This window comes from Oryzias latipes, chromosome 1 (assembly GCF_002234675.1).
Source record: "Oryzias latipes chromosome 1, ASM223467v1".
NCBI classification, from domain to species: domain Eukaryota; kingdom Metazoa; phylum Chordata; class Actinopteri; order Beloniformes; family Adrianichthyidae; genus Oryzias; species Oryzias latipes.
The window spans coordinates 2,439,010-2,462,577 of record NC_019859.2 but is presented as its reverse complement, the minus strand read 5'-3'; the positions used below and the strand labels follow the sequence as shown (position 1 = coordinate 2,462,577).

Genomic DNA, 23,568 nt, shown 5'->3' with positions numbered 1-23,568 from the left:
AAACGTCTCTAAAGTCAAATAAAACAATTAGTCTACTATATTTGGCCCTTTTTACAAATACATTTTAAAGGCACAATATACAGGGTACGGAGTCCTGTGACCTGTGTTTATTTAAACCTTTTCAGGAGCCCGTTGATCCCTCATTTATTGCAGAGTAAAAATAACCTGCAATTGTTGAAATGTGCATTATATATGCTGTAAATCCTCTCATCACACATTGTATACACTTCTCTTGGACAGGTGTTAACATTTTTAGAATTTCCTCTCTCGTTTAACCCTTTAACACCAGAACGTCATCTCCAATGTCGACATTAATACGACTACCGTTACTCTTCAATCGTTTATTAAATTAACCTTATTCCAAATTCTGAAGGTGAGCTAAGCTAATTGGCAACACTTTAAAGTAGTGAAGTGTTTGCACAGTCAAAGTGGATCAGCTGATTGTGGCGCTGAGAAAAGCAGCTTTAGACGGATACGATTCTTTGTCTGTTTACACAATTTACAAAATTCCAATGGATTCTGACGCTGACACAGGCTGTTCTGTTTTGTTTTTTTCTCGTTCTTGTGTTTTCTGTGCAGGTTGGTTGTGGCTTCTCCTGGAGGGCTCCGCCCCCTATCGGTGACTCTTCATGGATAGGTGCACATCTGCCTGCACTTTAGGTTCATTTGTTTGAGCTGTGCTTAAGAGTTTCCTCTTCTGCACTCAGAGTCAGGGGGTTGCTTTAGTTTAGTTCTATCTCTTATTGCTCCATTTAGTCATTTTAAGTTCTGCTATGTTTGTGAATTTGTCCCACCAAGAATGGTGCTTTTTGTTGATTAAAGCATTTTAGTTCCTTCCTTTAGCTGGCTGTCTTGTCCTGCATCTGGGTCATCCTGATCCTCCGTAACAGATGCAGAGAAAAGCTGCTTCAGTCTCCGTTGGTTTTCATGTTAATGGCACAAGTGGTTAAATATTTAGGGTAATTTAAAGAATGCCAACATTGAAGCCAAAGCTCTGGTGTTAAAGGATAAAACACTGAAAGTTCAAACCTTTGTAGCAAAATAAGTCCAGCATTATAGAATCAAATCATGGAATCTGTCATGGAATATTCATGTACATTTGTCAAACTGAACCTGTTCTGTACAGGAGACAACATCCAATCATAAAAAAATACTTTGTTTAAAAAAAAACATGCAAAATAGCACCCCCAAAAATTGGACAAACAGCTAGACTGGAAAAGGAGAACCGCATAATAACGAGGGGCGACAGTTTTCTGCTTAAACTTTAAAGTAGAAAGAAGAGCCAGATGTTTCTGCAACTCAAGCAAGCCTCAGGAGGTCTATCTTACATCAGCGTTTGATCAATTATAAATACTCCAGATAGCTGTATCTGTACGTAATTTTGTACAATGTTGTATTCACAGAGGACGGCTGAATTACTAGTGTCTCCTAACATGAACAAAATGTGCTGAACGCGCTGAACAGAGATGCAGCTAAATCAAGCTCCAGTGAGACTCCAGCTGGCGTGAAAAATCCTCTGATTTAATAAAGCTCCACTATTAACTCCTGCTTCAAAAAACTGATAAGTGAAATTGAATTTGAATCTTATGGGGCAGCTGGCAAGAATAGGAACATAGGACAGTTACAGTAGTCAGTGACTAGTAGTGCTGTTGGTTAAACATTGGACAGCAGTGAGTGGCAACACCGATTCCAGAAGATGTCAGTTTCTCCAAGGCTGACCAAAAAGTACTGTACATCTCTGACATACTGTTGGTCCCACGTGAACCAGCTGGGACCTTAAGGAGCTTCTGTTGGTGTCTGGACTGAGCACGGCAAAACGGCGTTCCTGTTTCATAAAAATCAAATGTTGAACAGTTGACTTGATGAGACAAACTTCCACAACGTTCAAGTCGCCGACGACATGTTTGCACAAATGAGCGTCGAATGACCATCATTACGGAAACGTTTGCTGTATTTGAAAAATGTTGACGTTTCTGGAAGCTGAACACCACACTTTTCTGTCAATATGCTGTCATTATGGTAATTTCACTGGGATTAGCCTCTTTGTACGGAGCCCCCCCAGGTGCCAGTGGTAAAAAAAAAAAGGTTTTGAATAAACCGTGCACAGGGGTTAATCAGTTATGCTTGTACTGTTGCGCAATTGTGTGCGCACAGATTGCTCGGAGACTTCCGTTGGGAGTTTGGATTCTTCCATGACTGGTGTTCAGCCTGCAATAAGTGTTGATTAGCTGTATGTTTGTCCAATGACGTGTAAGATAGCTATAGTCTGGACAAATTACGGTACGACCATGGAAGAAGATATTGAAGTTCCGTTGTAAACAAAGCTCCAACATAGAGAGAGATGATCTTCTAAACGGGCTTTTACTATTGTTATGATTATTATTAAGTGCATGTTTGCTTATGGTTTTTTAGGATTAGGGTTAGGATTAGGCCAATACGTGCTAACAACATTTAGCCGTGTATGAACTCAAGCTGGAATAACATCAGCCTTTATTTTGTCTGGACCCGACTGGTAACACAAATTCCCATTATTGTTTGCACGGTTTCTCAGGACTCGCGGAGCAGCCGGACAGACTGCGGTCCAAAGCCTCCTCCGTAGCGCACACCGTCACAAAGCCCCCTCCCCTGCCAGCAAACAAGAAGCTAGGAGTCCGGCTGCTCTGCTCAGAGACCGCGCAACAGTACGAGCACAAATGATTAATCCTTGTGCACGGCACATCAGATTTTTTTAACCACTGGCACCCGGGGGCTCCGTACCTTTGTTTATGGTAAACAAGCACAATAATTGTCTAAGCACATTACCCCCCTCCCAAAAACAAACCAGTCAAATCTTCACAGTTTTTTTTGTGCAAGTTTGTCAATAAGCAAACGTTTGATTTTGACAGTTACCGTAACTCCTTTTAATTTTTGTTTTGATTGCAAATTTTTTAATGCATTTTTAAACTGCTATTTTTTTTGCAATAAAGCACTTTAAATGTTTGAATTGTGCTGTGCAAATAACCCTACACTGCATAATAAGAGGTGGAAAAAAAAAGTAAATAAAGGCAAATAAACCAACCAGAGTACATCCTGCCTATCCCAGGGAACTAATCAAGCACAAGGAAGGGAAGTATGCGGTGGACTTACGCTGCTCCCACATGAGCTGCGAGGCGGCTGATAGATTTTAAATGTAGCCTGTTGGAGGGAGTTTGTTTCACACTGACACACACCAATGAGCTCCCGTCAGAGCGTGTGTGTTTTGGGTGTGAGTGTTTACTCGCTGGCGGAGCTCGGGGCTTCTGGCGAAGATCTTAAGCCTCTCCCTGCTGTTAACTTCCAGCGGGAATTGAATGTAAAGACCCTCCAAACCCCCAGTGACATAAACAGAGACAACCCCTCACTCAGCCTTACAGCACTTTGCAGGCGCTCCTTTGCATTTATCCATCTCATTAAACTGTGCCGATGTTAAATAAAGGTTTTGTCATGGTTCCTATCCTGCGTCTGTGGGGAAACCGCTGAACGGGATCTCTGATGGCTACAGCATGAAGAAGTTTACTGAAAGTCTTTCAAGTCAAATCTCTGAGAAGTCCTTGGTGTAGACATGAAAGGAGAAAATCTGAAGTGGCTTTTAAGTGTGTGGTATCATTAAAGTGCTCTGTCACTCCACAGTCAAATGCTAATGCTTCCCTCAGCAAGGCTGCTACAGGACTCCATGAAAATGTCAAAATGAGAGAGACTCATTTCACCGTGGCCTTAAAGAAGGTCACGGAACAAAGGTGGAAACCCGAGCTGGCCCCCTATCAAAAAGCAGCACTCCATCTCTCTCCTTAAAGCCTTATGCTACATTCAGACCAGGCATGTGATGCGCATTCAAGAATGAGCTGGACGCTGGCTTTTAGCATACAGTGTTCACACTGGACTGCTGTGACCCCACACTAGTGCATGGACTCACAGTTGGAAGGGTCTCGGTGCGAAATGTCAAAGTAGTGTCAAGTTTTCCTTTCACAGTTTGATTCTGATATAAGAAAGTCTTGGTGTCATAGAATTCCAGCTGGGCACAAACCGCAATAATTCATTTTTCCTTCACAATCAATCTGCAAATGGTTGAGACTTCTGTGTTTTGAGAACAATCTACGTCAAATCCGTCCCTGACTGATCAAAGTTCAATTGGTTTAACTTTCAAAACACATTTAATGACCTTGTCTTTTGTACGTAGAGGCCAGAAACTGCTGTAAAAACTCGTGCAGCGATGCGTCAATGTGAGAGTTTTGGACATGGAAGCCCAAAAACGCACATTTTTATGTGCGTTTACATAGACTCTTCATTAATAGTGGACACTCGCTAGTCCAAATGCACGAGTATGTGTGTGTGAACATTAGTTGTATTGACATGTTTGTATGTGAACATTTTCGGAGCCAACAGGTATCTTTATAACATATGTGTGTGGACAGGCCCCGCCCCTTCTAGATTTGTATTACATCTGAACCTGACAGTAATGATTATAAACATCCAGCAACTTGTTGCTTTATGCTGCTTCATGGTTTACCCCCCCCCCCCCCTCTATAATCACCCTCCTGCACCCCCCCCCCCAATATCCCACGCTCTCAGTCCAACACAAAATGTTAAAAATATAAATAAGATGAATAAAGCTTAGCCTAATTAAAAAAAAGGGGTTTATTTAAATATACCTCTGTGTCAGAAGATTCATATCCCCGTGTTGCAACAGTAAAATATGTCCAACACAAGAGGCCGTCAGCTCTCATCTGTTTGCCCAGCTGTTGGACAGGACAAGTTAAATAAAATAAAAGAGTGGTCACTCAAACACATATTTTCAAGCCGGGTGTGAACATAGCGGCAGTCCCAACTGCCCTTGCAGCTGTCTGCGGGTGAAAAATTGGTAAAATGGAAACATCAAGGTTCTAGACCGTTTTAAAGAGAAAAAAGGCTTTTGCACATTTTTTCCTGGGGGCATGATGTGGGGGACAGGTCATAGCGAACACTTATTCAACAAAATGGTGAAGTAGGTGAGAAACGGGTGTGTCGTACGGATTTTTCAGTGTCCCAACCCCCAAATCCTGGGCGTGGTTTGTGTGAAAATTCAACTGGTGTCCACACAAACTGGCATCACCATAAGTGCATCCAGCTTCTAGCCTGACAGATACTATGTAATAAACCTACAACACGCACCACAATGGTACGTTCCATTTTCATGACGTCCTTCATGGTGGCCGTATGAGCCTCAAAGGAACTGCAAGACACACCTGCGCTCCCCTTAAGATGCTGCCGCTCCTCTCTACGACCCTCCACAGGCTCGGACAACCCGAAAAGCCGCCGCGCTCGTACCCTAACCCTAACCCTGTACAGGTACATGTGACAAAAGCTTTTCTCTGCTCTCTCAGATCCACAGACTAATTTATTTCTGCTCACGTTTAAACTCCCTGTTGTCACATTCCAACACTCTGCCCCCCCGCCCACCCAGCCTCTTTGCTTCACTTTCCATTTCCCATTAGTCTCTGAAACTGTCTGCACTTCATCAGTCTGGGGTCAATTATCCCAAAGCAGGGCAGACATGGGAAGAAGGCAAATTAACGGACTGCCATTCGCTGACAAATAAGCTGGATGAGCATGTTCAGAGCATTTCAAGAAGCTAACTTACACACAGGCTCCGTGGATGGAAACTTAACACCAAACGGTTATTAAATGCCTGCAGGATAATAAAAAAATAAGGTCAGTGTCTTTGAATCTGCCCCACCAGCTCTTAAAGCCGTTCAGTTACGGCGCGGCTCAGCTTAACGTGGCGCTTGATGTCTGGAAAAAAGGAGGGAAGCAATTTGTTCCACGAGGAATGAAAAGCTTCATTATAATGGCAAAAAAAAAAACACCAATCACAATTTTTGCTAAAGACTGGTTATAGTACTTGAAGACAATCGCTCGAATATATCATAGCTTTCAAAGTAAATAAAAAAAGAAGAAGTCTCTGTGATCTGGGTTTTAACGTAACTCGTAATACAAATATGGTGTCAACCAATTGCCGAAGTAAAAACCAAATAAAAATAAACATTTTATGAAGACCATTTATTAACCCACTGTGTTCCAATGAGGAAAACTTGGGATCATTTATGAAATATTAATTTAGAAATGTGTGGCTTTCCACAAGCATTCCACGTATGTCTAAAAGACTTTTCATGCATGTATGGTTCATGTTGATTTACGTGTTCTTTGCGTGGTTTATTCGTAACTCTTCTGAGATTTCAATGCGGTTCATTTGGGAAGAATCTGGGAAGATTTCAAGTAAAGACCACAACCTTTCTCACTTTTTCCACTTATATTCATATATATAATATGCACAAAATGTACTTAGTGGCTGCGTGACACAGCTTTTATATTCAGTGCTTCACTCATGTATGCTTTCTCTGAGAAAACTCCAGCTCTGCTTACAGTCCAACCGAAGCCGAACAGGGACGAGGCAACGGTGAGGACAGCCTCTTCCTACTGTGAAGCTGCCAGCAGAAAGGTGTGGCCCCACACGTGTGCTGGCCCGCACACGGATGCAGGAAATTCTCACAAGTCTATCCTTGTTCCAGGGTCAGAGTTAATTAAAATCACACACCGGTTCTTCCTTTCATCCAGTTCAAAGATGTCAGCCTTCTTTAACGCTAAACTAAATCAATCCGTCTGCAAAGATGGAGGTCTGGAAATAGCACATCCCTCTGGCGCAGACCAATTTGAAGCTTGATTCTGTCTTGTAATTTTTAACATCACATCCAAATGGTAGTCAGGAATAAACGGATCCACAGGGACTGGCAGAGGGATGGCATGCACTCGCATTCTTTTGCTTCCCTTTCTAATTGCTGTGATAAACAGCTTCCGACAGCCAAGGCGAACTGACAGACCCCAGGACATCTGCTGCTCCCATAGCAGCAGCACTTTGTGAGACGTAGAGGCACTTCAAGCAGCCATGATGCCGGATAACAAATCCTCTCAGCGTAGAACCGGAGGGGAGAACATTCATCACGGTGACAGAGAACCATTTTCACCCTTGTTAACTTATTTTAGGAGGAGCGAAGAGGAGTGTTTTCAGGAGAGAGGAAGAATGGGTGCTCAGTCTGACCCCGACCATTGTTTTCTTAGGGGAAATTTCCCTCAAATAAAGCCTTGAATCAGTAAAACTGTGAAATCTCAAAGTTATATTTCGCTCCAGTCTTTATTGACATTTTAAGAAGAACAATGCAGTAAAACGCCTCAATTTTCCTCGTTTTTTTTTTTTTTAAACAAGTATCACGTGAAAGGCCTGTTTGTCTGGCAATAGTCTTCCAGGTTTCCTGCTCGCCTCAGCACCACATCACTCCCCGCTCCATCAATCCCCTTCTAATCCATCCAATAGGACACGGTATCATCCATCCTCCCTTTTACCTCCCTTCCCCTCCCATTCTTCTCCTCCGTGCAGTTACACAGGCTTGCATCACATCATAATCCCAGCCATTTGTCTTCATCAGTACCGCTCCTGCTTAGCAGATTCTGCTTCAGCTCTCTGATTCCTTCCTACATCTATTTTCTTGGCCCTCACAGGAAGTCTCTTTGACACAAACGGCTGCCAGGAGTAAGTGGACACGTCCAAAAGATATTGCAGCAAAGCATTGACTGTATTTGAAAACTGGACTGAGGGACTCCTCCCCCCCGGTGTTCTAAAAAGGAAGAACCTGCTGGCTCCAAGAAGCCAAAAGCCCCTAGACGTCTTATTTTTTCTCTCCTTTAGTGTCTCATCGTTGAGGTACACATATAATGAAAATTACAGGCCTCTCTCATCTTTTTAAGTGGGAGAATTTGCCCACCACTAAATACTTTTTTGCCCCACAGTAAATAAATTTTTACCAAAATGACTGTAAATTAAAATAAAGGAGACGTCTGTTTAGAAAAAAAACAAAAAACTTTTGTCAACAATAAATCTAGATATATGTAAGATGTTTCATATTTTTCCCGCTTAAATGCTTACTGTAAACTTCCAAATATAAAAGACGCAGGAAAATTACACAAATCATTTTCCTATTCAGAAATGTTATTTTTTTGATCACAGAAACAAATGAATGTATTCTTTTTTTGTCCCTTAAGGCTCTGAAGGGTCAAGTATAGACCGCTTAAGCTTAAAGAAAAAAAAAAAAAACTTTTCCTGCTTTTATACACCAGGGATGCTGCTGACGACACCTAAAAAAACAAGCAGTCTTTGAACTAAACATTACTCTGATTTTGCACACCAGCCTCCAGCCGATATTCACATTGATAAACACTTCACTGCTGTAAAGTGATATGGAAGTCAAAAAAATGTCAACACTGCAGCTTAAGGTCAGGGGTCAAAGGCTTAACCTGTCTTACTTTCTTCTGGTCCCTCCATCGTTGCCCCAGTTTGGCCTCCAGGCGGCTGGCTGCAGTCGCCCACTGCTGGGTGAGGCGGCGGATCCGGCGCTTCATGAAGCTCAGCGACTCTTTTCCACCGCCGATCTGGTCAAGCAGCATGGAGAGGTCGGTGCGGAAGGCAGCCTGTGAATGTGAGGAGGAGGACAGAAGAAAAGGTCAAACAAGCAAAACATATTTATAACTGATTTTTTTTAAAGTAAAATATTACTTTGGATGATGTGGATTTCATTTTTAGCTTTTCTTTGTTCAAAAAGTAAGAAAAACAAACACAAAAACCATGAGTTAAATATCATGTGATGGGGAATATATTTTATTATTGCTAAATTCACTTTTATGTGAATTTGAAGATTTAACAATGGTGTTATTTTCATCAGAGAACACATTACACACAAGGTTCTGGATACAAACTTTCATCTTGTTCCTTTGCCAGTTTTTGTTTCCCCCAATTCCAAAAATAAAATAAAAATAAAAGAGAGAACTCCCCCCTGACCTGCAGTAATTTCTAACCAACCATGTAAACTGATCAGCCTCCTCCCCCCTGAAAACAACCGTCTGTCTGTTAACGACTTGCAGACGGAACAGAACCAACATCTCAGCCGTTTGGGTCGGCAGGAGTGACAACCGTCTTCACCTGCACTGACATTCAGTTCTCGGAAAAATCCAACAGCTTACAGGAATAACAACGTGGGGAGGTAACCGGGGCAGTACAGCGGGGTCAGTGCTTTTAAGCGGGGCAGTACAGCGGGGTCAGTGCTTTTAAGCGGGGCAGTACAGCGGGGTCAGTGCTTTTAAGCGGGGCAGTACAGCGGGGTCAGTGCTTTTAACCGGGGCAGTACAGCGGGGTCAGTGCTTTTAAGCGGGGCAGTACAGTGGGGTCAGTGCTTGATGTTCAGGGGAAGAGAAACAAAAAGAATTTGGTTTTCGGATGGTGCCAATAAACTGGTACCATACCCGCACAGGGCCATTGGACCATAAGAACTCAATAAAAACTATTGACTGCATGTGAGAAATGGTCTGAGTGAGTGTGATGTCATCCATAGAAAACGGTTTACTTTCAGCTCCAACAGAATGAAGTCGATTCAGTCGCCCCACTTTTGTGTTACGGACGCCGCCATGTTGGATCCAGACGTGGTCAGTAAGCGGTGATTGGTCTGAGACGGACTGAGTGAATGATTCTATGGTTTTGACAGTTTTGTGTTTTTGCGTTTCTTGCAACTGTTTTATGGGAAATAATACAGATCTAATTATTTAAACTCACTGATTGATCGACCATTTTTGGATTTAGAACACTCGTTCTGAATTTTGGCTTCTTTAAAATTTCTTGTTATAATGAACAGAATGAATGAAATAAAAATATAAATCTATTTAACTGTTGTTTTCCAATTTTCCTGTTTTGAGTTGGTCAGGTTCCAATGGGTGATGATCTGTGAGGCCTTGACTTGAGGCCCAACTCAAGTGGTGTAACTGGGACCCTCAGACTGGGCGGTAGGGCCAAACACATACACACCTGGTTTTGTGGAATCCTGATTGGATTATTCTTCTGAACTTGGCTCATGTGGAACTCATGAAACTGGACTTTGGTACCCTTAAATGGAAGATGGACAACAGAGTGAGCCCTTTGATGATATTCTGTTTGTTACAGATTCTGAAGACACATTCACTCGATGCATCTCAGTTCTTTGTCTGTTCTCATTGAGCAGAACATTTGCCGTGAGACAAATGTTAAGTTCTGGTCCTGGCCTGCTTCATGGTTTTTTATATTGAGGCTCCAATTTTACAACCGTTTTCTCCAATCAGGAGTGAGCTTGTTGAAGAGCCACACCCCTACCTCTTCTAAGCGAGCTACACAAAATCTGTCAATCAAACGTTTTGCATATTGGAGGAGGGGGGCAGAAGGCTCCACCTAGTTTTATTGAGGCGTCCTATTGGTCAATTTATAACTTGTATAACTTGAACTACAGAAAAAAAACGAGGATTATTAAGAAAATACAAAAACATGTCACTCAGTCCAGTTCTCAGATACAGTCAAATGTGAAAGCCCCACTGGTTTTAAAGTGTTACTTTTTACTTACAGAAAAAATTCTCAAGCAAATAACGTTTATTTTTCTTTTTAAAGTCAACATCTGGATGTAACACTGAAAATGGTTCAAACTGTGTCTTTGCTCATTTGTGTGGATGGATGGTTTTGACCTTTGAAATGATAGAGAAGAAAAAAAAGAGAGAGGAGGAGGATGACAAAGAGCAAAGCAGCATTAACTAAGACCCTTGACTGAGACCACATGTGTCAAACTCAGGCCTGGGAGCCAAATTTGGCCCCCAGTGTAATTATAAATGGCCCACGAGATCATATCAAATGTGCATTAGAGCTGGCCCGCGGTCGATACTGTACAGGTAATACTACAAACCCCACAATGCTTTGCAAGTACGTTGGCGTACAGTCGAAACTCGACTTCACTGGTTCATTTTGGCCCACTGTGAATTAGAGTTTGACACCCCTGACTTAGACAAAGGTCAGGTGTTATGTTGTCGTGGGGGCACACTGTCCTGCTTAACCCACCCCAACACAACAGTTCTGGTTGTCTTCCTGCAGAGTTGTAACCTTGAGTTATTTCTATTTATCCTGGCTTTGACGTGAACAGATATGAAGTTTGACACAAAAGCAGGCAGTCAGAGTTTGAGGGGGCTTGACAGCATCAACACAACCTTCAATTTCTATAAGGTATTCTTTATGTGTTTACAGTTTTTTACAGGTCGGGTCTCACAAACCAAGTGAACACAGAACAGGATCGGTGTATTTACTCAGTACAACATCAGCTGACATGTTGAGTTGAATAATCACTGGTGGTTTTATTGATTGTCCGTCAGCTTTCATGATCAGCCTGCTTTAGTCTGTCAGAACTTCCTGTAGTTTGATGTATTTGTCTTATTTTTCTCTGCTCTCACTCTGGTTTCTACAGAAAGATATCTGAAAGTCACATTCATGAACTTGCTGCCAAACAGAGCGGACAAATCAGCAGTAGAGCGGCTGTCCGGGTCTCTAATCCATCAAGTGCGATCTAAAGACTCGCCGCTTTGGCTCTGTTGTGACAAAACGTCACCATTAACAAATGAAGAACGGCCAAACGACGTTGGCAGATTGATGTTGGGTCCTCGACGGCGCTCCGCTCTGCTGCTGTGGTTCATTTGGTTTGTCACTGTCATTGTGTTCTTTTATCTGTTCATTTGGTTGTTCTGTTCTGGTTTCATTGAAATCAAATGAAACCAAATTCTAATTATAAAGCACTTTTCCTCCATATGTAACATATGTAAGTGTTTTGCATTTAAAAACATTTTACAGCTTCAAAAGAAAAAAACGAAAGTTGTAAACCACACACAATGCCCACAACCTCCCCTGACCCCCAAACTCACAAAATAATGAGGCATAAAATTATTTAGAAATAATATATAAACAAAATCTGGCATGATATTGAAATGTTAAAGTTTAAACTTTTAATGCTCCATGTTTGACAGTGGTCATGTTTAAGAGCAAGTGACTGTAGATGAGAACTGGACTGAGTGGCCCCTCCCTCCAGGGAGTTCCAAACAGGAAGTGGGCTCCAAGAAGCCAAAATCTCATAGACTTTTATAGAGAAATACAATGTTATTTCTCTGTTCATTGTATTGGTCAGAATAACCATTCTTGCTCTGATATAATTTTTTCATCATGTTCTTGATAATCATCTATATTTCATTATATTTTTTCTGCAGTTCAAGTCATAAACTGACCAATCCGATGCTCCAATAAAAGTGGGTGGAGCCTGCTGGCCCCCATGTCCAACTTTCCAAACATCTGATGGACAGATTTTTTGCGTAGCCCGCTATTAAAAGGGGTGTGGCCCTCCAACAAGCTCACCCCTCGTGGGGGCGACAGTGGCTCAGGTGGTTCAGCGGGTCGTCCAATGATCAAAGGGTCGGCGGTTCGATCCCACCAGCCAAAATGTCGTTGTGTCCTTGGACAAGACACTTCACCCTCCTTGCCACTGGTGTGTGAATGTGCATGAATGTCCCGGTGATGGTCAGAGGGGCCGTAGGCGCGAACTGGCAGCCACGCCTCTGTCAGTCTGCCCCAGGGCAGCTGTGGCTACAACAGTAGCTACCATCACCAAGTATGAATGAGGAGTGAATGAATAATGGACACACTGTAAGCGCTTTGAGTGTCTTGAAAAGCGCAGATAAATCCAATCCATTATTATTATTATTATTATTATTACCCCTGATTGTCAAGAGTGGTTGCCATGGAAACGCTCACTCAGGTTGACTCGGACACATAATGCTTACTGACAACGTCTGGCTACAGCATGGCGGCGTCTGTATTACAACTAATTGGACTATATTTGGTTGGAGCTGGAAGTAAACCGTTTCCTACGGATGACAACACACTCTCTCAGTCCAGTTCTGAGATACAGTCAATGGTCAGAAAAAAAAGCTCTGATGACTACAAATTACAAAATAAAAGCATGCGTGGTAATGATTTCAGCAAAACAGGAACAGAACCCAAATCATAGCTTTTTAAAAATCCTACAAACAAAATAAAAACTGAAATGGATCAAATTATTAACTGTCCATAAATACATACTATTAGAATTTCTTTAAATTTAAACATTTTCTTTTGATGTAAAAGCATTAACTTAATAAAATAATGTCTGCATATTAAGTTACTTTGAATACATGCAATATGAACATCTCAAAGAAATAAAGACTAAAGTCAATAAACACAACAAAAAGGTGAAAAAATGTCACTATTGTTCAGAAAACACTCCATCAGAATCAACTGCCTCAGTGTCAACCAGACATCAATTACTTTACAAACTGTAAAACTTCGTCTTTTGAGAACTTTAGAAAATGACAAGTAGCTTGAAAGGGGAGGGGGAGAAAGAAAAGGAGCTGACAGAGGAAAGACAGGACAGACTGCAGCTCTCAGCAGAGGCAGGCTGAGCCGTTGCCACGGTAACACTCTTCTCCTGTACAGAGTTGACATTTTTAAAGACTTGTTATCGTGACGATTATTTCGGGGATAATATCCTCCTTTGCGTCTGTTTTAGCTGCACTGCAGAAACATTTCGGGGACAAACCACCACTTCCCCTTTGAAGACATTCGATTGGACGGATAGTTTTAGGACCCCTTACTTGTCTTTTGGGGGACTTCGTATACTGTGAATGCTGGGTGGGGGGGCTGGAGTGATTCCTCCAGGGCAGAGGGGGGCAGAACCACTCCACTTCGCTCAGGTAGATCAGGAAGGAGCAATCGGAACCGTCCACCCCATAGAAGGCGTAGCACGGGTCTGACGTCCACCTGGCACGCATCCACTGCAGGAGCAGAGAGCAACATGTCTTTGTGAAGCACAGAGGGGAAAACGGTGAGGCAGCACTGAGAGAACCCTTCTAGCCGTTTAAAACAAAGAAAAAAGACAATGAAAATACATGGATGTAGCAAATCTGTTTAAAATAGTAATGCATGAATGAATTACATAATACAACTTTGATTCCATAATATTCCATTACATTTATTCATTCATTTTCGTTATTTAAACTCAGGGCTGCTGGAGCCTATCCCGGCCACTCGTGGATGACATCCTGGACAGATCGCCAGAGTGTTGCAGGGCCACAAATCACACACACTTACATGCACACCTAGGGACATCTTACAGTAACCAATGAACCTATGAAGCATGTTTTTGGACGGTGGGAGGAAGCCGCAGAAAACCCACGCAAGCACGGGGAGAACATGCAAACTCCAAACATGTTGTTGTTGTTCTGTTTCGGGTCCCTCAGCCGGGACTCGAACCATTGGCCTTCTTGCTGTGAGGCAGGAGTGCTAATCGCTTCGCCACAGTGCACGTATCTAGTCTTCTATGCAAACACATCTAAAAACCTTTATCAAACAAATCCTCAAAGGGTAAACACCTGTGCTCGGGTCTTGAATGTTAACATGCCTCAGGGGTTAGGGTAAAAACAGAGGCAACAGCCCATCAACAAAAGGGCCGAAAAGCACCTCATTAAGAGCAAAAGAATAACATTTATTTCTCAATATCTACTTCAAGCAATCAAATAAGAATGATGCACAAAAACAAAACAGTCATCAGTTATACTTATATAATTCCACACCTGTTGCACTGTAACCATTTTATTATATAATTTATCATTATTCAGTTCATAACGTTTTATCAGAAAGAGTTAAGAATCCTTAAGTATCAATAAATCACATGAAAAAGATAAATTACTTAATTATTATATAAAAAATAGACATAACTCTATTTTATAAATCAACATAGCACATGCAGATCAGTTATCTAAAATATATGCAGATTATTTTTATTAGAAAAATCATGACTATGATTAAAAAAACACTATATCAGAACAAATAGACATAACTGTTTCAGAAATCTTCATAGCATGTGCAGATCAAGTATCAAAAACACAAATGCAGTATATTTTTTCATTAGAACATTCACGAATATAATTAAACATAACACTGTTTCCGTTAACATGATATTCAATAATGCATTATAGCGTGAATAATTGTTATTTATTGAAGAAATCCCTTTGCAAAGACTAAGAATAAGGGTTGAGGGGTAAAAACCTGAGACTGTCGATGAACTTACTTTGTCTTGTGACCTTCTATAGTTTTATTCTTGCATGTTTTTCCACCTTCAAAGCTTCATCGTTTAGTTGTTTTTGGTTTAACTGTAACACACCACTGAAGAAACTCACATCTACTTTTCCGGGACACTCTGGATAGCGGTTGTCTCTGGGTATGTCGCACTGGCTCGAGGTTCCGTCTCTCACCACTGAAACAGGAAAAATATTTAGGAATTAGTTTTAGAAAACGTCCTCAGTAACAGTTGTCACAGACCAGGATCCACCGCCGACATTTTCTACGCTAGACCGTCTCCGTGAGGCTCCCGGCGCTTGCTTACGCTGGTCGATGAGGCTTTTAGGGACACTGCTTATCCACAAATGGGCCACATATTTAGGAATTATAAAATGTACAATCTACAAGTGACCAATCAGGAACATCTTTGGACTGTGGGAGGAGCCTGGTGGGAGAGAACTGGGCTGAGTGAATGTGGCGTCATCCGTAGAAAATGGAATACCTCCAGCTCCAACTAAATTTAGTCAAAAAAGTCGCCATTTTTTCACAGACACCACAATGTTGGAGTAAGAAGACGTCAGTAAGCAGTGATTGGTCTGAGTCATTGTTTCTATAGCAACCATCTCACCAATAAGGAGTGGGTTTGTTGGAAGGCAATACCCCTTCCACTTGAAAGCGGGCTACATGAAATCTATCAAACGTTTTGAATGTGGGGGCCATCAGCTCCACCTACTTTTATCAAGCCATCTGATTGGCCAGTTTATCACTTAAACTAAAAAAAAAGTATCATTAAAAAAAAAGATCATTGATAATATGTCATAAAAAAAAAACGGATCGTAGCCAGAAGGGTTCTTCTCACCAATAGAATGACTGAGTTGTTTATTTCTCTATAGAAGTCTATGGGGTTTTGGTTTCTCTGAGCCACTTCCTGTTTGGAACAGCAGGTGGGAGGGGCCACTCAGTCCAGTTCTCATTTACAGTCAATGGATGAGCTACGGAAAACCTATGAATGCATAGAAAAGTTCAAACCAGGACTTTCGAGGAGAATCTTCTCGCTCCATCAGTGAAGCCCCACAGTTGTATTTTAAAGACAAAGCGATGCCGTTCCTGCATTGACTCAACGTCACTGCTTCATTATCTGGCTTGGAAGCTTTATCGCTTCAATATGGCTCTAAAGTGAATATTTATTGCCCAAGCAAAGATGAGAACTGGAACAGCAATCAGTCACTGTAATATTACCTATCAGCTCATTAGGCCGCATGAAAGCTCCCTTCAAAGTAAAAGCTTCATTCTTCAAATTAATGGATTCACACGTAAGTTGTTGGATCAATAGAGGTCACGGTGTCGTCCAGACGCTATCCAGGTTTTGTCTTCACATCGTCACCCATAGGAAGGAGCTTCATGACGCTCATTACTCCAGCACGGCATCATATCTGCTCTGCTGGGGAGGGAACGGTCTGAATCCCTGCTGCAGTGGTGTCTTCACTAAGTTCACTAGCTTAGTTAACGAAGAGGATAGAGGAGCAGCTTCAGTTTCTTGTTCTTTCCTTTCAAATGTTCCGTCTTATCTCTCTCAGGTTCCGTCGGTTTCCATTAGCCTAATGAAAAAGAGACATTTCTCCACATCTTCCCTGGGGGGGTTCTCTGCTCTCCCTCCCGACTGAAATCATGCTCAGAGCTGTCTACAAATATGATTACAGCAGCAACAATGGAAAATGTGGCCATTTAACCAGATAAAGGCACGACTCGTGTCCCTGCGAGTCAATCCATAAAAGCCTCGTCAGTGCTGGAAGGAGGGAAAGTTTTAATCATGTCATCTCCGGCTCCATTTCCACTCGCTCACGCCTGACAACAAGACAAATAAACTGCTGCTGAGCACTTTGATGATAGCGTCTGCCAGCACTGCGGTGCTGCGCTTTGATTAGAGAAAAACAATGTTTTCATTTTGACTTCAATTTCACTGTCTCCCTTCAGAGAGGAAGACGCAGCGCTCATTTTCTCCTAAGGATTGCACTTGAGGAAAACACGCCCACCGCTGCTTTGGTTTGATCAGAAGTCTGCAGAAACACGTCAACAGAAACGACAGCGATGCAGACACACAAGAAAACAAGCTGGAGCCTAAATCTTTAGAGGTTTGAAGTTATGGTGATCAAAAGATGGAACAGCTCAGTGTCCTAACAGATTTTTGGATTGTGTCTCTATTTGGACACAAAATGAAATTTTATTTAAGTGGAATTTGTGTCAGAGCATCAGAGTTACATGTTTGTCTCATTTTTTACTCCTGAAGATTTTCCTGGAGAGAGAAGAGGATTTCCTTTAGCATAAGCTGAAAATGTGGTAAAAACTACTAATAAAGATGTAACTCCGTTGATATATAAGGCAAAGAAATCCTGTATATCAGTGGTCTCCAACCACCGGGCTGCGGACCGGTAGCGGTCCGTGGATCAATTGGCACCTGGCCGCAGAAGATATAATTAATCACGCCTGGTTCTTTTTTTCTTTTTCTTTTAAGCTACACCTTCGATCACTTCGATGACTACATTTGGACGATCTTTTATTCTGAAAAAAATTGGTTTTGAAAATCGACCGGAAATGGCTACATGTCAGTCATTTGAGCCATAAAAGTAGTTCGGCGGCGGCGTGCTAAATGAGAAAAGTTGTATGTGGAAACGTTTCCTTGCAAACGGATAAGGGATCAGTGCAGGGGCAAGAACATATGGAAGCACGGCGATGACTTTAAGACAAAAAAACAACAACAGTAGGACGCCAGGAGTCCTGCTTAAATTTGGATTTACGGCAACAGGTGATTTCCCACACGGAGCCTGTTTTTACATCATACTCACAACATTCATTGGCAGAATATGTTACTACAGATGGATGTTCCACTGGTTTTATCTGTTGTTATTAATAATATTTAAACATTTGATTTTTGTGATGATCAGAGTTTTTTTTTTTTTTTTTTAAATCAGACCAAAATTAAGCATCCCCGGCAACTCCCACCCCTTTCTGCCGGGCTGCGGTAAAATCCCCATGGGATGAGCGGTCCGCAGCCACATAAAGATTGGGGAACACTGCTGTATATAAACATTCACATCATATGTGAAAGCTGCATTAGAGCCTTTTCTCAGTGTCCTAATCCAAAATTTCCTTTCAAACCCATTGGATGTAATTTGGTCCATGTTTTATGCCCTGTAGTGCATCATTATTCCACTAGGGGCAGTAGAAGGGCTTTTCCTGAACATTTTAAAATGGTTTCTTCTATGAAATCTCAAAATATGATAGAGTATTTGGGTTACAACAAAAGAATGAAAAAAAAAAGAGAATAAAGTCATTAAATGACAAGAAAAAAGTCCTGCAGTTATTAGAAAAAGTTAACATTTTTCAAGATTAAAATAGTACAATTATCTGAAAAAAGAAAATATGTTACAAAAATAAAATTAGAAAAAATTGGGAAAATAGTAAGAAAGTTGTGCTGTTTTGAAAATAAATTGTAATTTTATTAATATAAAACACAAGTTTACAAAAAAAGGTAAAGCTGCTTCAACGAGATTCTTCAGCATTTTGAAGTCCGTCTAATTTTTCTAAATCTACAATCTAAATCAGATAATGTTCGATTTTCTGAGCTGAAACAGTTTTAAAGGGCTTTTATCATGCAAAATAACTTTTAGAGCTTTTTAGTGTATTATATTGTTAATTCATCACAAAAAAACAACCCGAAGCGGTAAGTCTGCACTGTAAACTAACATTATTGTTGGCAAAAACTCTCCAAATCACTCAGCAGTCATAGTTGATACTATCTACATCACATCAAAAACATATATGTTTAATGGATTTTATCAAGGGTCTTCAAAACAAGCTAAACTCTGCCATGGAGGAAACTGGATCTTCACCTCTGGTGTGCACCATGCTGCTCTGCAGAATTTGCTCCACCCTGACGGCCATGTTGGAGACGTTCTGGGCGATAGCTTGGATCCTCTCCACCAGGCCAGCTGGCTGAAACCTGCAAAAACAAACAGACTGAAGCCTAGAAAACAATGGCTGCTAACACTTGTTGTCACAGACTTCAGCCATTTGAAACAACTCTGTTATAGTTTCTTTTAGTTTCTATTTCCACCGTTTATGCTCTCATTCATCAGTCCGTTCCCGTTCCTGACGTTTCTTCTGCGTCCACATTTTCTCCTCTTTTCCGTCCTTTTTCTAACGTCTCAACAGAAGTGTCGTTGGCTGGAAACACAGAGTGGTCGACACTTGGTGGGAGCGTGAAATAGACATTGACCTGAACCGATAAAACCACTTCCTCTGCGTGGCGACAGACTTCCCATTCACTCCCCAAAATCCAGGTGGGGTTTTCTTTCAGCCTCCGTCTGTTTGTCTGTTGATAACAGCAGATCCATTCACAAAACTCTCATAGGTACACTTTATACATTTATCAACTAAATGTACAGTATGTCCCATGATGTCACGTGACTGAAACTGTGAAACTAAATGCATGTTTTGTTGGAATATTGCAATTATTAAAATTAACTTCATAAGAAACGTTCCTTGTTCGAAACTGTGTCCACATTTCCCAAGAAAAAAAAAAGAAACTGTGAAACCTGAATGTTTTATCTGGGCAACATTTATTTCTAGGCAAAACTACTAAATGTAAAAACACAAATTTAGGGTTACACGTTCAATTTAACCCTTATTTTGTGTCTGGGTATCACATGTATCACAAAAGACCAACTTTTCATACGTGGAAAATGTACGTAGTGGCGGTGTGACACGGCCTTAAAGTCAGGTGGCGTCTGCAAGCTTTATTAACGGCTCTGCGACCCCTGTAACCCTCCTCTACAAGTCTCTGCATCTGTTTCATTCAGCATATTACAAGAAAACTGCCAATAGAATCACTATTTCAGGTCAGCAGCTCCCTGCTGAAGAAAAATATGCTAGAATATGAAATAAGGTGTACATAAGTTATTTGATTAGATCACAGGAGCTGAAAAATGCACATTACAGAGGCCACATAATGGTTTTTACATTTATGATCCTGTGGAAAAGGACGGAGCTTCAGCCCATTTTATGTCAACGGGAGGACTTCTTAGAGAAACGCTCACATAAGTCTAATAGCAGTGATTGATCTGTTGGTAAACTGCTTCAGCACTTCTGCTGACCCGGCACCTTGGCGATGCTCTGATCAATAAACAAGAGGGCAGAATCTGTGGGTTTTCATTTTGACTGGCAACGACTGGCCACCGGCCCAACGGCCTCAGAAAAACGCTCGCGGCGCCATTAAGGAGAAGCTCGCGTCGCTGCTCAGCAGAGTCTGAGGAAAAGAGGAAAAACTGATGACTGCAAAAAATAAATAAACAAATACAAGGCTGTTTACCTGCAGCACCGTCAAACCTCTCTCACCAAGCAGCGGCTGTTCGCACCATCAGGTTCTCAAAAACTGTTTACAGAAAACGATAAAAGTCTGATTCTCAGTTCCTGCACATTAGCATCTAAATGCAACGAGAAAAGTTAGATAATACACATTTCTGCACCTTGGTCCAAAATTTAAAAAGAGCAGGTTTGTCCAAATGGTCCAAAAGGTCAGAAGAAGGGTGAACTATCTTTCAAAATAAGAGCTTAAAAAAAGGGAGATGTCCCATCATTGCAGCGATCTAACAATTGACAACAATTATTGTGATTTTCATCATTCACTGGTGAAATTTGTATTTGCTATTCTAGAAAAACACGAGTTCACAAACATTATTATGACTCATTTCTGTCACAGTCTAACATATGAACTCCAAAGGAAGACTTTTAGGGATCAGTTTGCAAATGCAGGTAATTAAATAAGTTCAAACATATGCACAAAGGGGCTTTTTTGGTTTCGTATTACTCAAAATGTACTCATTTCTATGATAAGCGTTAAAAAGTTGCATATTTATTTGGAGATATACTATAGATTTGCAACTGGCAGAAAGATTAACTGTCCAATTCTAGCATTTTCCCTCTTCACTCTCATTTTAAGGGCTAAGAGGAAGTGGTGAACTGGGAGTGATCTTCAAAGGCAGCTGAATGATGAAGGACCTATTAAAAAGATTTCAGAAGGAAAAAAAAAACCATAAGCAGGAAATTGGACTCCAGAAAACCATCCAGAGTAGTTTTATTGCTTAAAGCTCTATTTTGTTCGCCAAAAAAGGTTTCCTATTTTTCAGATATCCAGAGACTTTAGTGTCTTATGTGATGAAGCAGTTTCCCTTTTGTTAGATGATACTGTAGACAGATCATCAGACTCAACCAGCGATATTCTCTCAACACACTTGGTTTTCCTCGATAGATGCGGTAATTTACTGTCACCTGTCAATCTCTTTTCTTGTGCTAAGCATCCAAAAGGGGTGGGACGTCTGCAGCCTTAAGCAGGTTGACCCTCTGGTATCCATACATCCACCCTTAGGTGTTGTATCGGTGTTTGCTACGACCTGCTGCACGCAGCTAGTCTGTAGAAAACATATACATAAACATTTTCTCTGCGGCCTTCATATTTCTGGCGTGCGCCGAGGAGGTTTCTCACCTGCAGATAGCCTGTGTCCACCCATAAGGACAGTTGGGATTAAGGCTGCAGCTACCAAAACATGCAAGCTTCACTCTCCATGGTACAAAAAAAATGTAACGACCTCTTCAGAGACATGTGCCCCTTGACTTGGCTTGTTTTAGGATTGTATCCAAAAACATCCAGGCTCTTATTATCACACCTGTTGCATTGTAGGCTGAGAGTAAACATTTCGATTTGATCAATGACATTTGGCTAAAATGTCACTGCTTTACAGGCAACATTCGTCCCTGATAATCCATTATAGTCAGATACCTAAGAAACACATTTCTTGTTCACGAATTTTCAGATTTTATCACTATTTCCCATCATTATCAGCTGTGTCATTTTTCCCCCTGTAACCCTTGTTCTATCCTAGGCACTTTAACATTGGGAGTTGGGTCATCTAGACCCACTAGACCAGGGGTGTCAAACTAATTTTCACCGAGGGCCACTTCAGCGTAGTGGTTGTCCTCAAAGGGCCAGATATAACTTATACATGTAACTAAATGTAATGAAAAATAAATGTAACTACTCCTTAATGTTAAAAAACTCATTTATTTATTTATTTATTATAACTTTTAAAATGACAATTACAGTTGCATAGTAAACATATGTTTGCTTATTACTCTAGCATAAATCCTTTTACATTTGATTCTGTCAGGTTAGGTTATGTGGACAGTGTTTAAGTCCTAATGTATAGTTGCCCAACCTGATATGTCAAGTCCGATTCCCCCTAGATATGAATAAATACACACCAATTTTTATTTTTTATTTTAAGAAATGAAAAACTTTTATGCTTTTGCGGGCCACATAAAATGACATGGAGGGCCACATTTGGCCCGCGGGCCTTGAGTTTGACACATGTGCACTAGACAGTGCGCTGAACCTTTTTTCTTCAATGATTTGTGATCTTCACTGGTGTCCATGGATTCCATGAAATCTCTCCACCTTTATCCACCTTTGTCATGGTAGGGAGAACACGTCAACGTAAGGGTGGGGTCATAGGATAGTACAAGGTTTAATAGTCACTCAAAAATATATAAAAATCATTCAAAGACTTTGACTTTCGAGGTGATCATTTGAAGGTGTGTGAAATAAATAAACAGGTCACAAAAAAAGGTGGCACTCTAAACTTGAATGTTTGATGCTTATACCACGGTCCGGGGGGATTCTCGATTCTGATTGGCTGCTGGGTGTGCATTAAAAGGTGATAAAGCACAGTGATAACAGCACGCGCCAAAAAAGTAGGCCCGGTCACATGGCTTAAATGTTCTGTATCACTGCGCTGTCTTCTTAAAAACAATCTTTATCTTTATCATCTGGACAAAAACAGGCATTAAGAGGTGAACTTTCTCTCTGATCTGACGTTTCTTTAACCCATCGTGATCATCAGCATAGATATCGATCTCCTTTGCCGCTGCACTCAAGGTCTGCGCCGGCAGAGCCAGCAAAGGGCCTCGCACCACGTAACAAATAGTCCACTTTTTGTGAAAAAAGCCATCCAAACCATAAGAATGACACGATTGAAGGACTAAAAACTGTTTGAATATTTATTTCTTTTGTAAGAGACCATGGTACTAGTGGATTATTGGCCTTCGAAGTCTGCATTAAAAAAACGCCCGACGCAGAGGACGGTTTCTTACGCACCTGTTAACAGGTATGTAGCTCCTCTCTTTAGGAGCGCCACCTGTCTCAGGTTTGATGCCTTTTCCCAATGTTTTGGCTCCTTCCATAGGAGGATTTAGTTTAGGGCAGGGGTCGGCAACCCGAAATGTTGAAAGAGCCAACTTGGACGAAAAAAACAAAAAACAAACATGTCTGGAGCCGCAAAATATTAAAAGGCAACACATGCAATATGTATCTATATTAGCTATATTAGCCTACTATCAAAATGACTAAGTTGCTACAAATACATAATGAGCATTAACAATTAAATGTTTGCCCTGCAGTGCATTCTGGGGAGAACGACGCGTCACGTGACTGC

General features: G+C 41.2%; 1 protein-coding gene across 2 annotated transcripts in view; it reads right to left on the bottom strand.

The window, feature by feature from the left end:
- Positions 1 to 23,568, bottom strand: part of mgat5b (mannosyl (alpha-1,6-)-glycoprotein beta-1,6-N-acetyl-glucosaminyltransferase, isozyme B) — a 161,068-nt gene that overhangs the window by 58,812 nt on the left and 78,688 nt on the right. For both annotated transcript variants that reach the window (XM_023954032.1, XM_023954031.1), the window contains exons 4-7: positions 18,913 to 19,022; positions 15,142 to 15,218; positions 13,558 to 13,737; positions 8,350 to 8,514 (exon numbers count right to left, since the gene is read on the bottom strand). In XM_023954032.1, the coding sequence (XP_023809800.1) occupies positions 8,350 to 8,514; positions 13,558 to 13,737; positions 15,142 to 15,218; positions 18,913 to 19,022 (532 nt within the window). The remainder of the gene's footprint in view (positions 1 to 8,349; positions 8,515 to 13,557; positions 13,738 to 15,141; positions 15,219 to 18,912; positions 19,023 to 23,568) is intronic.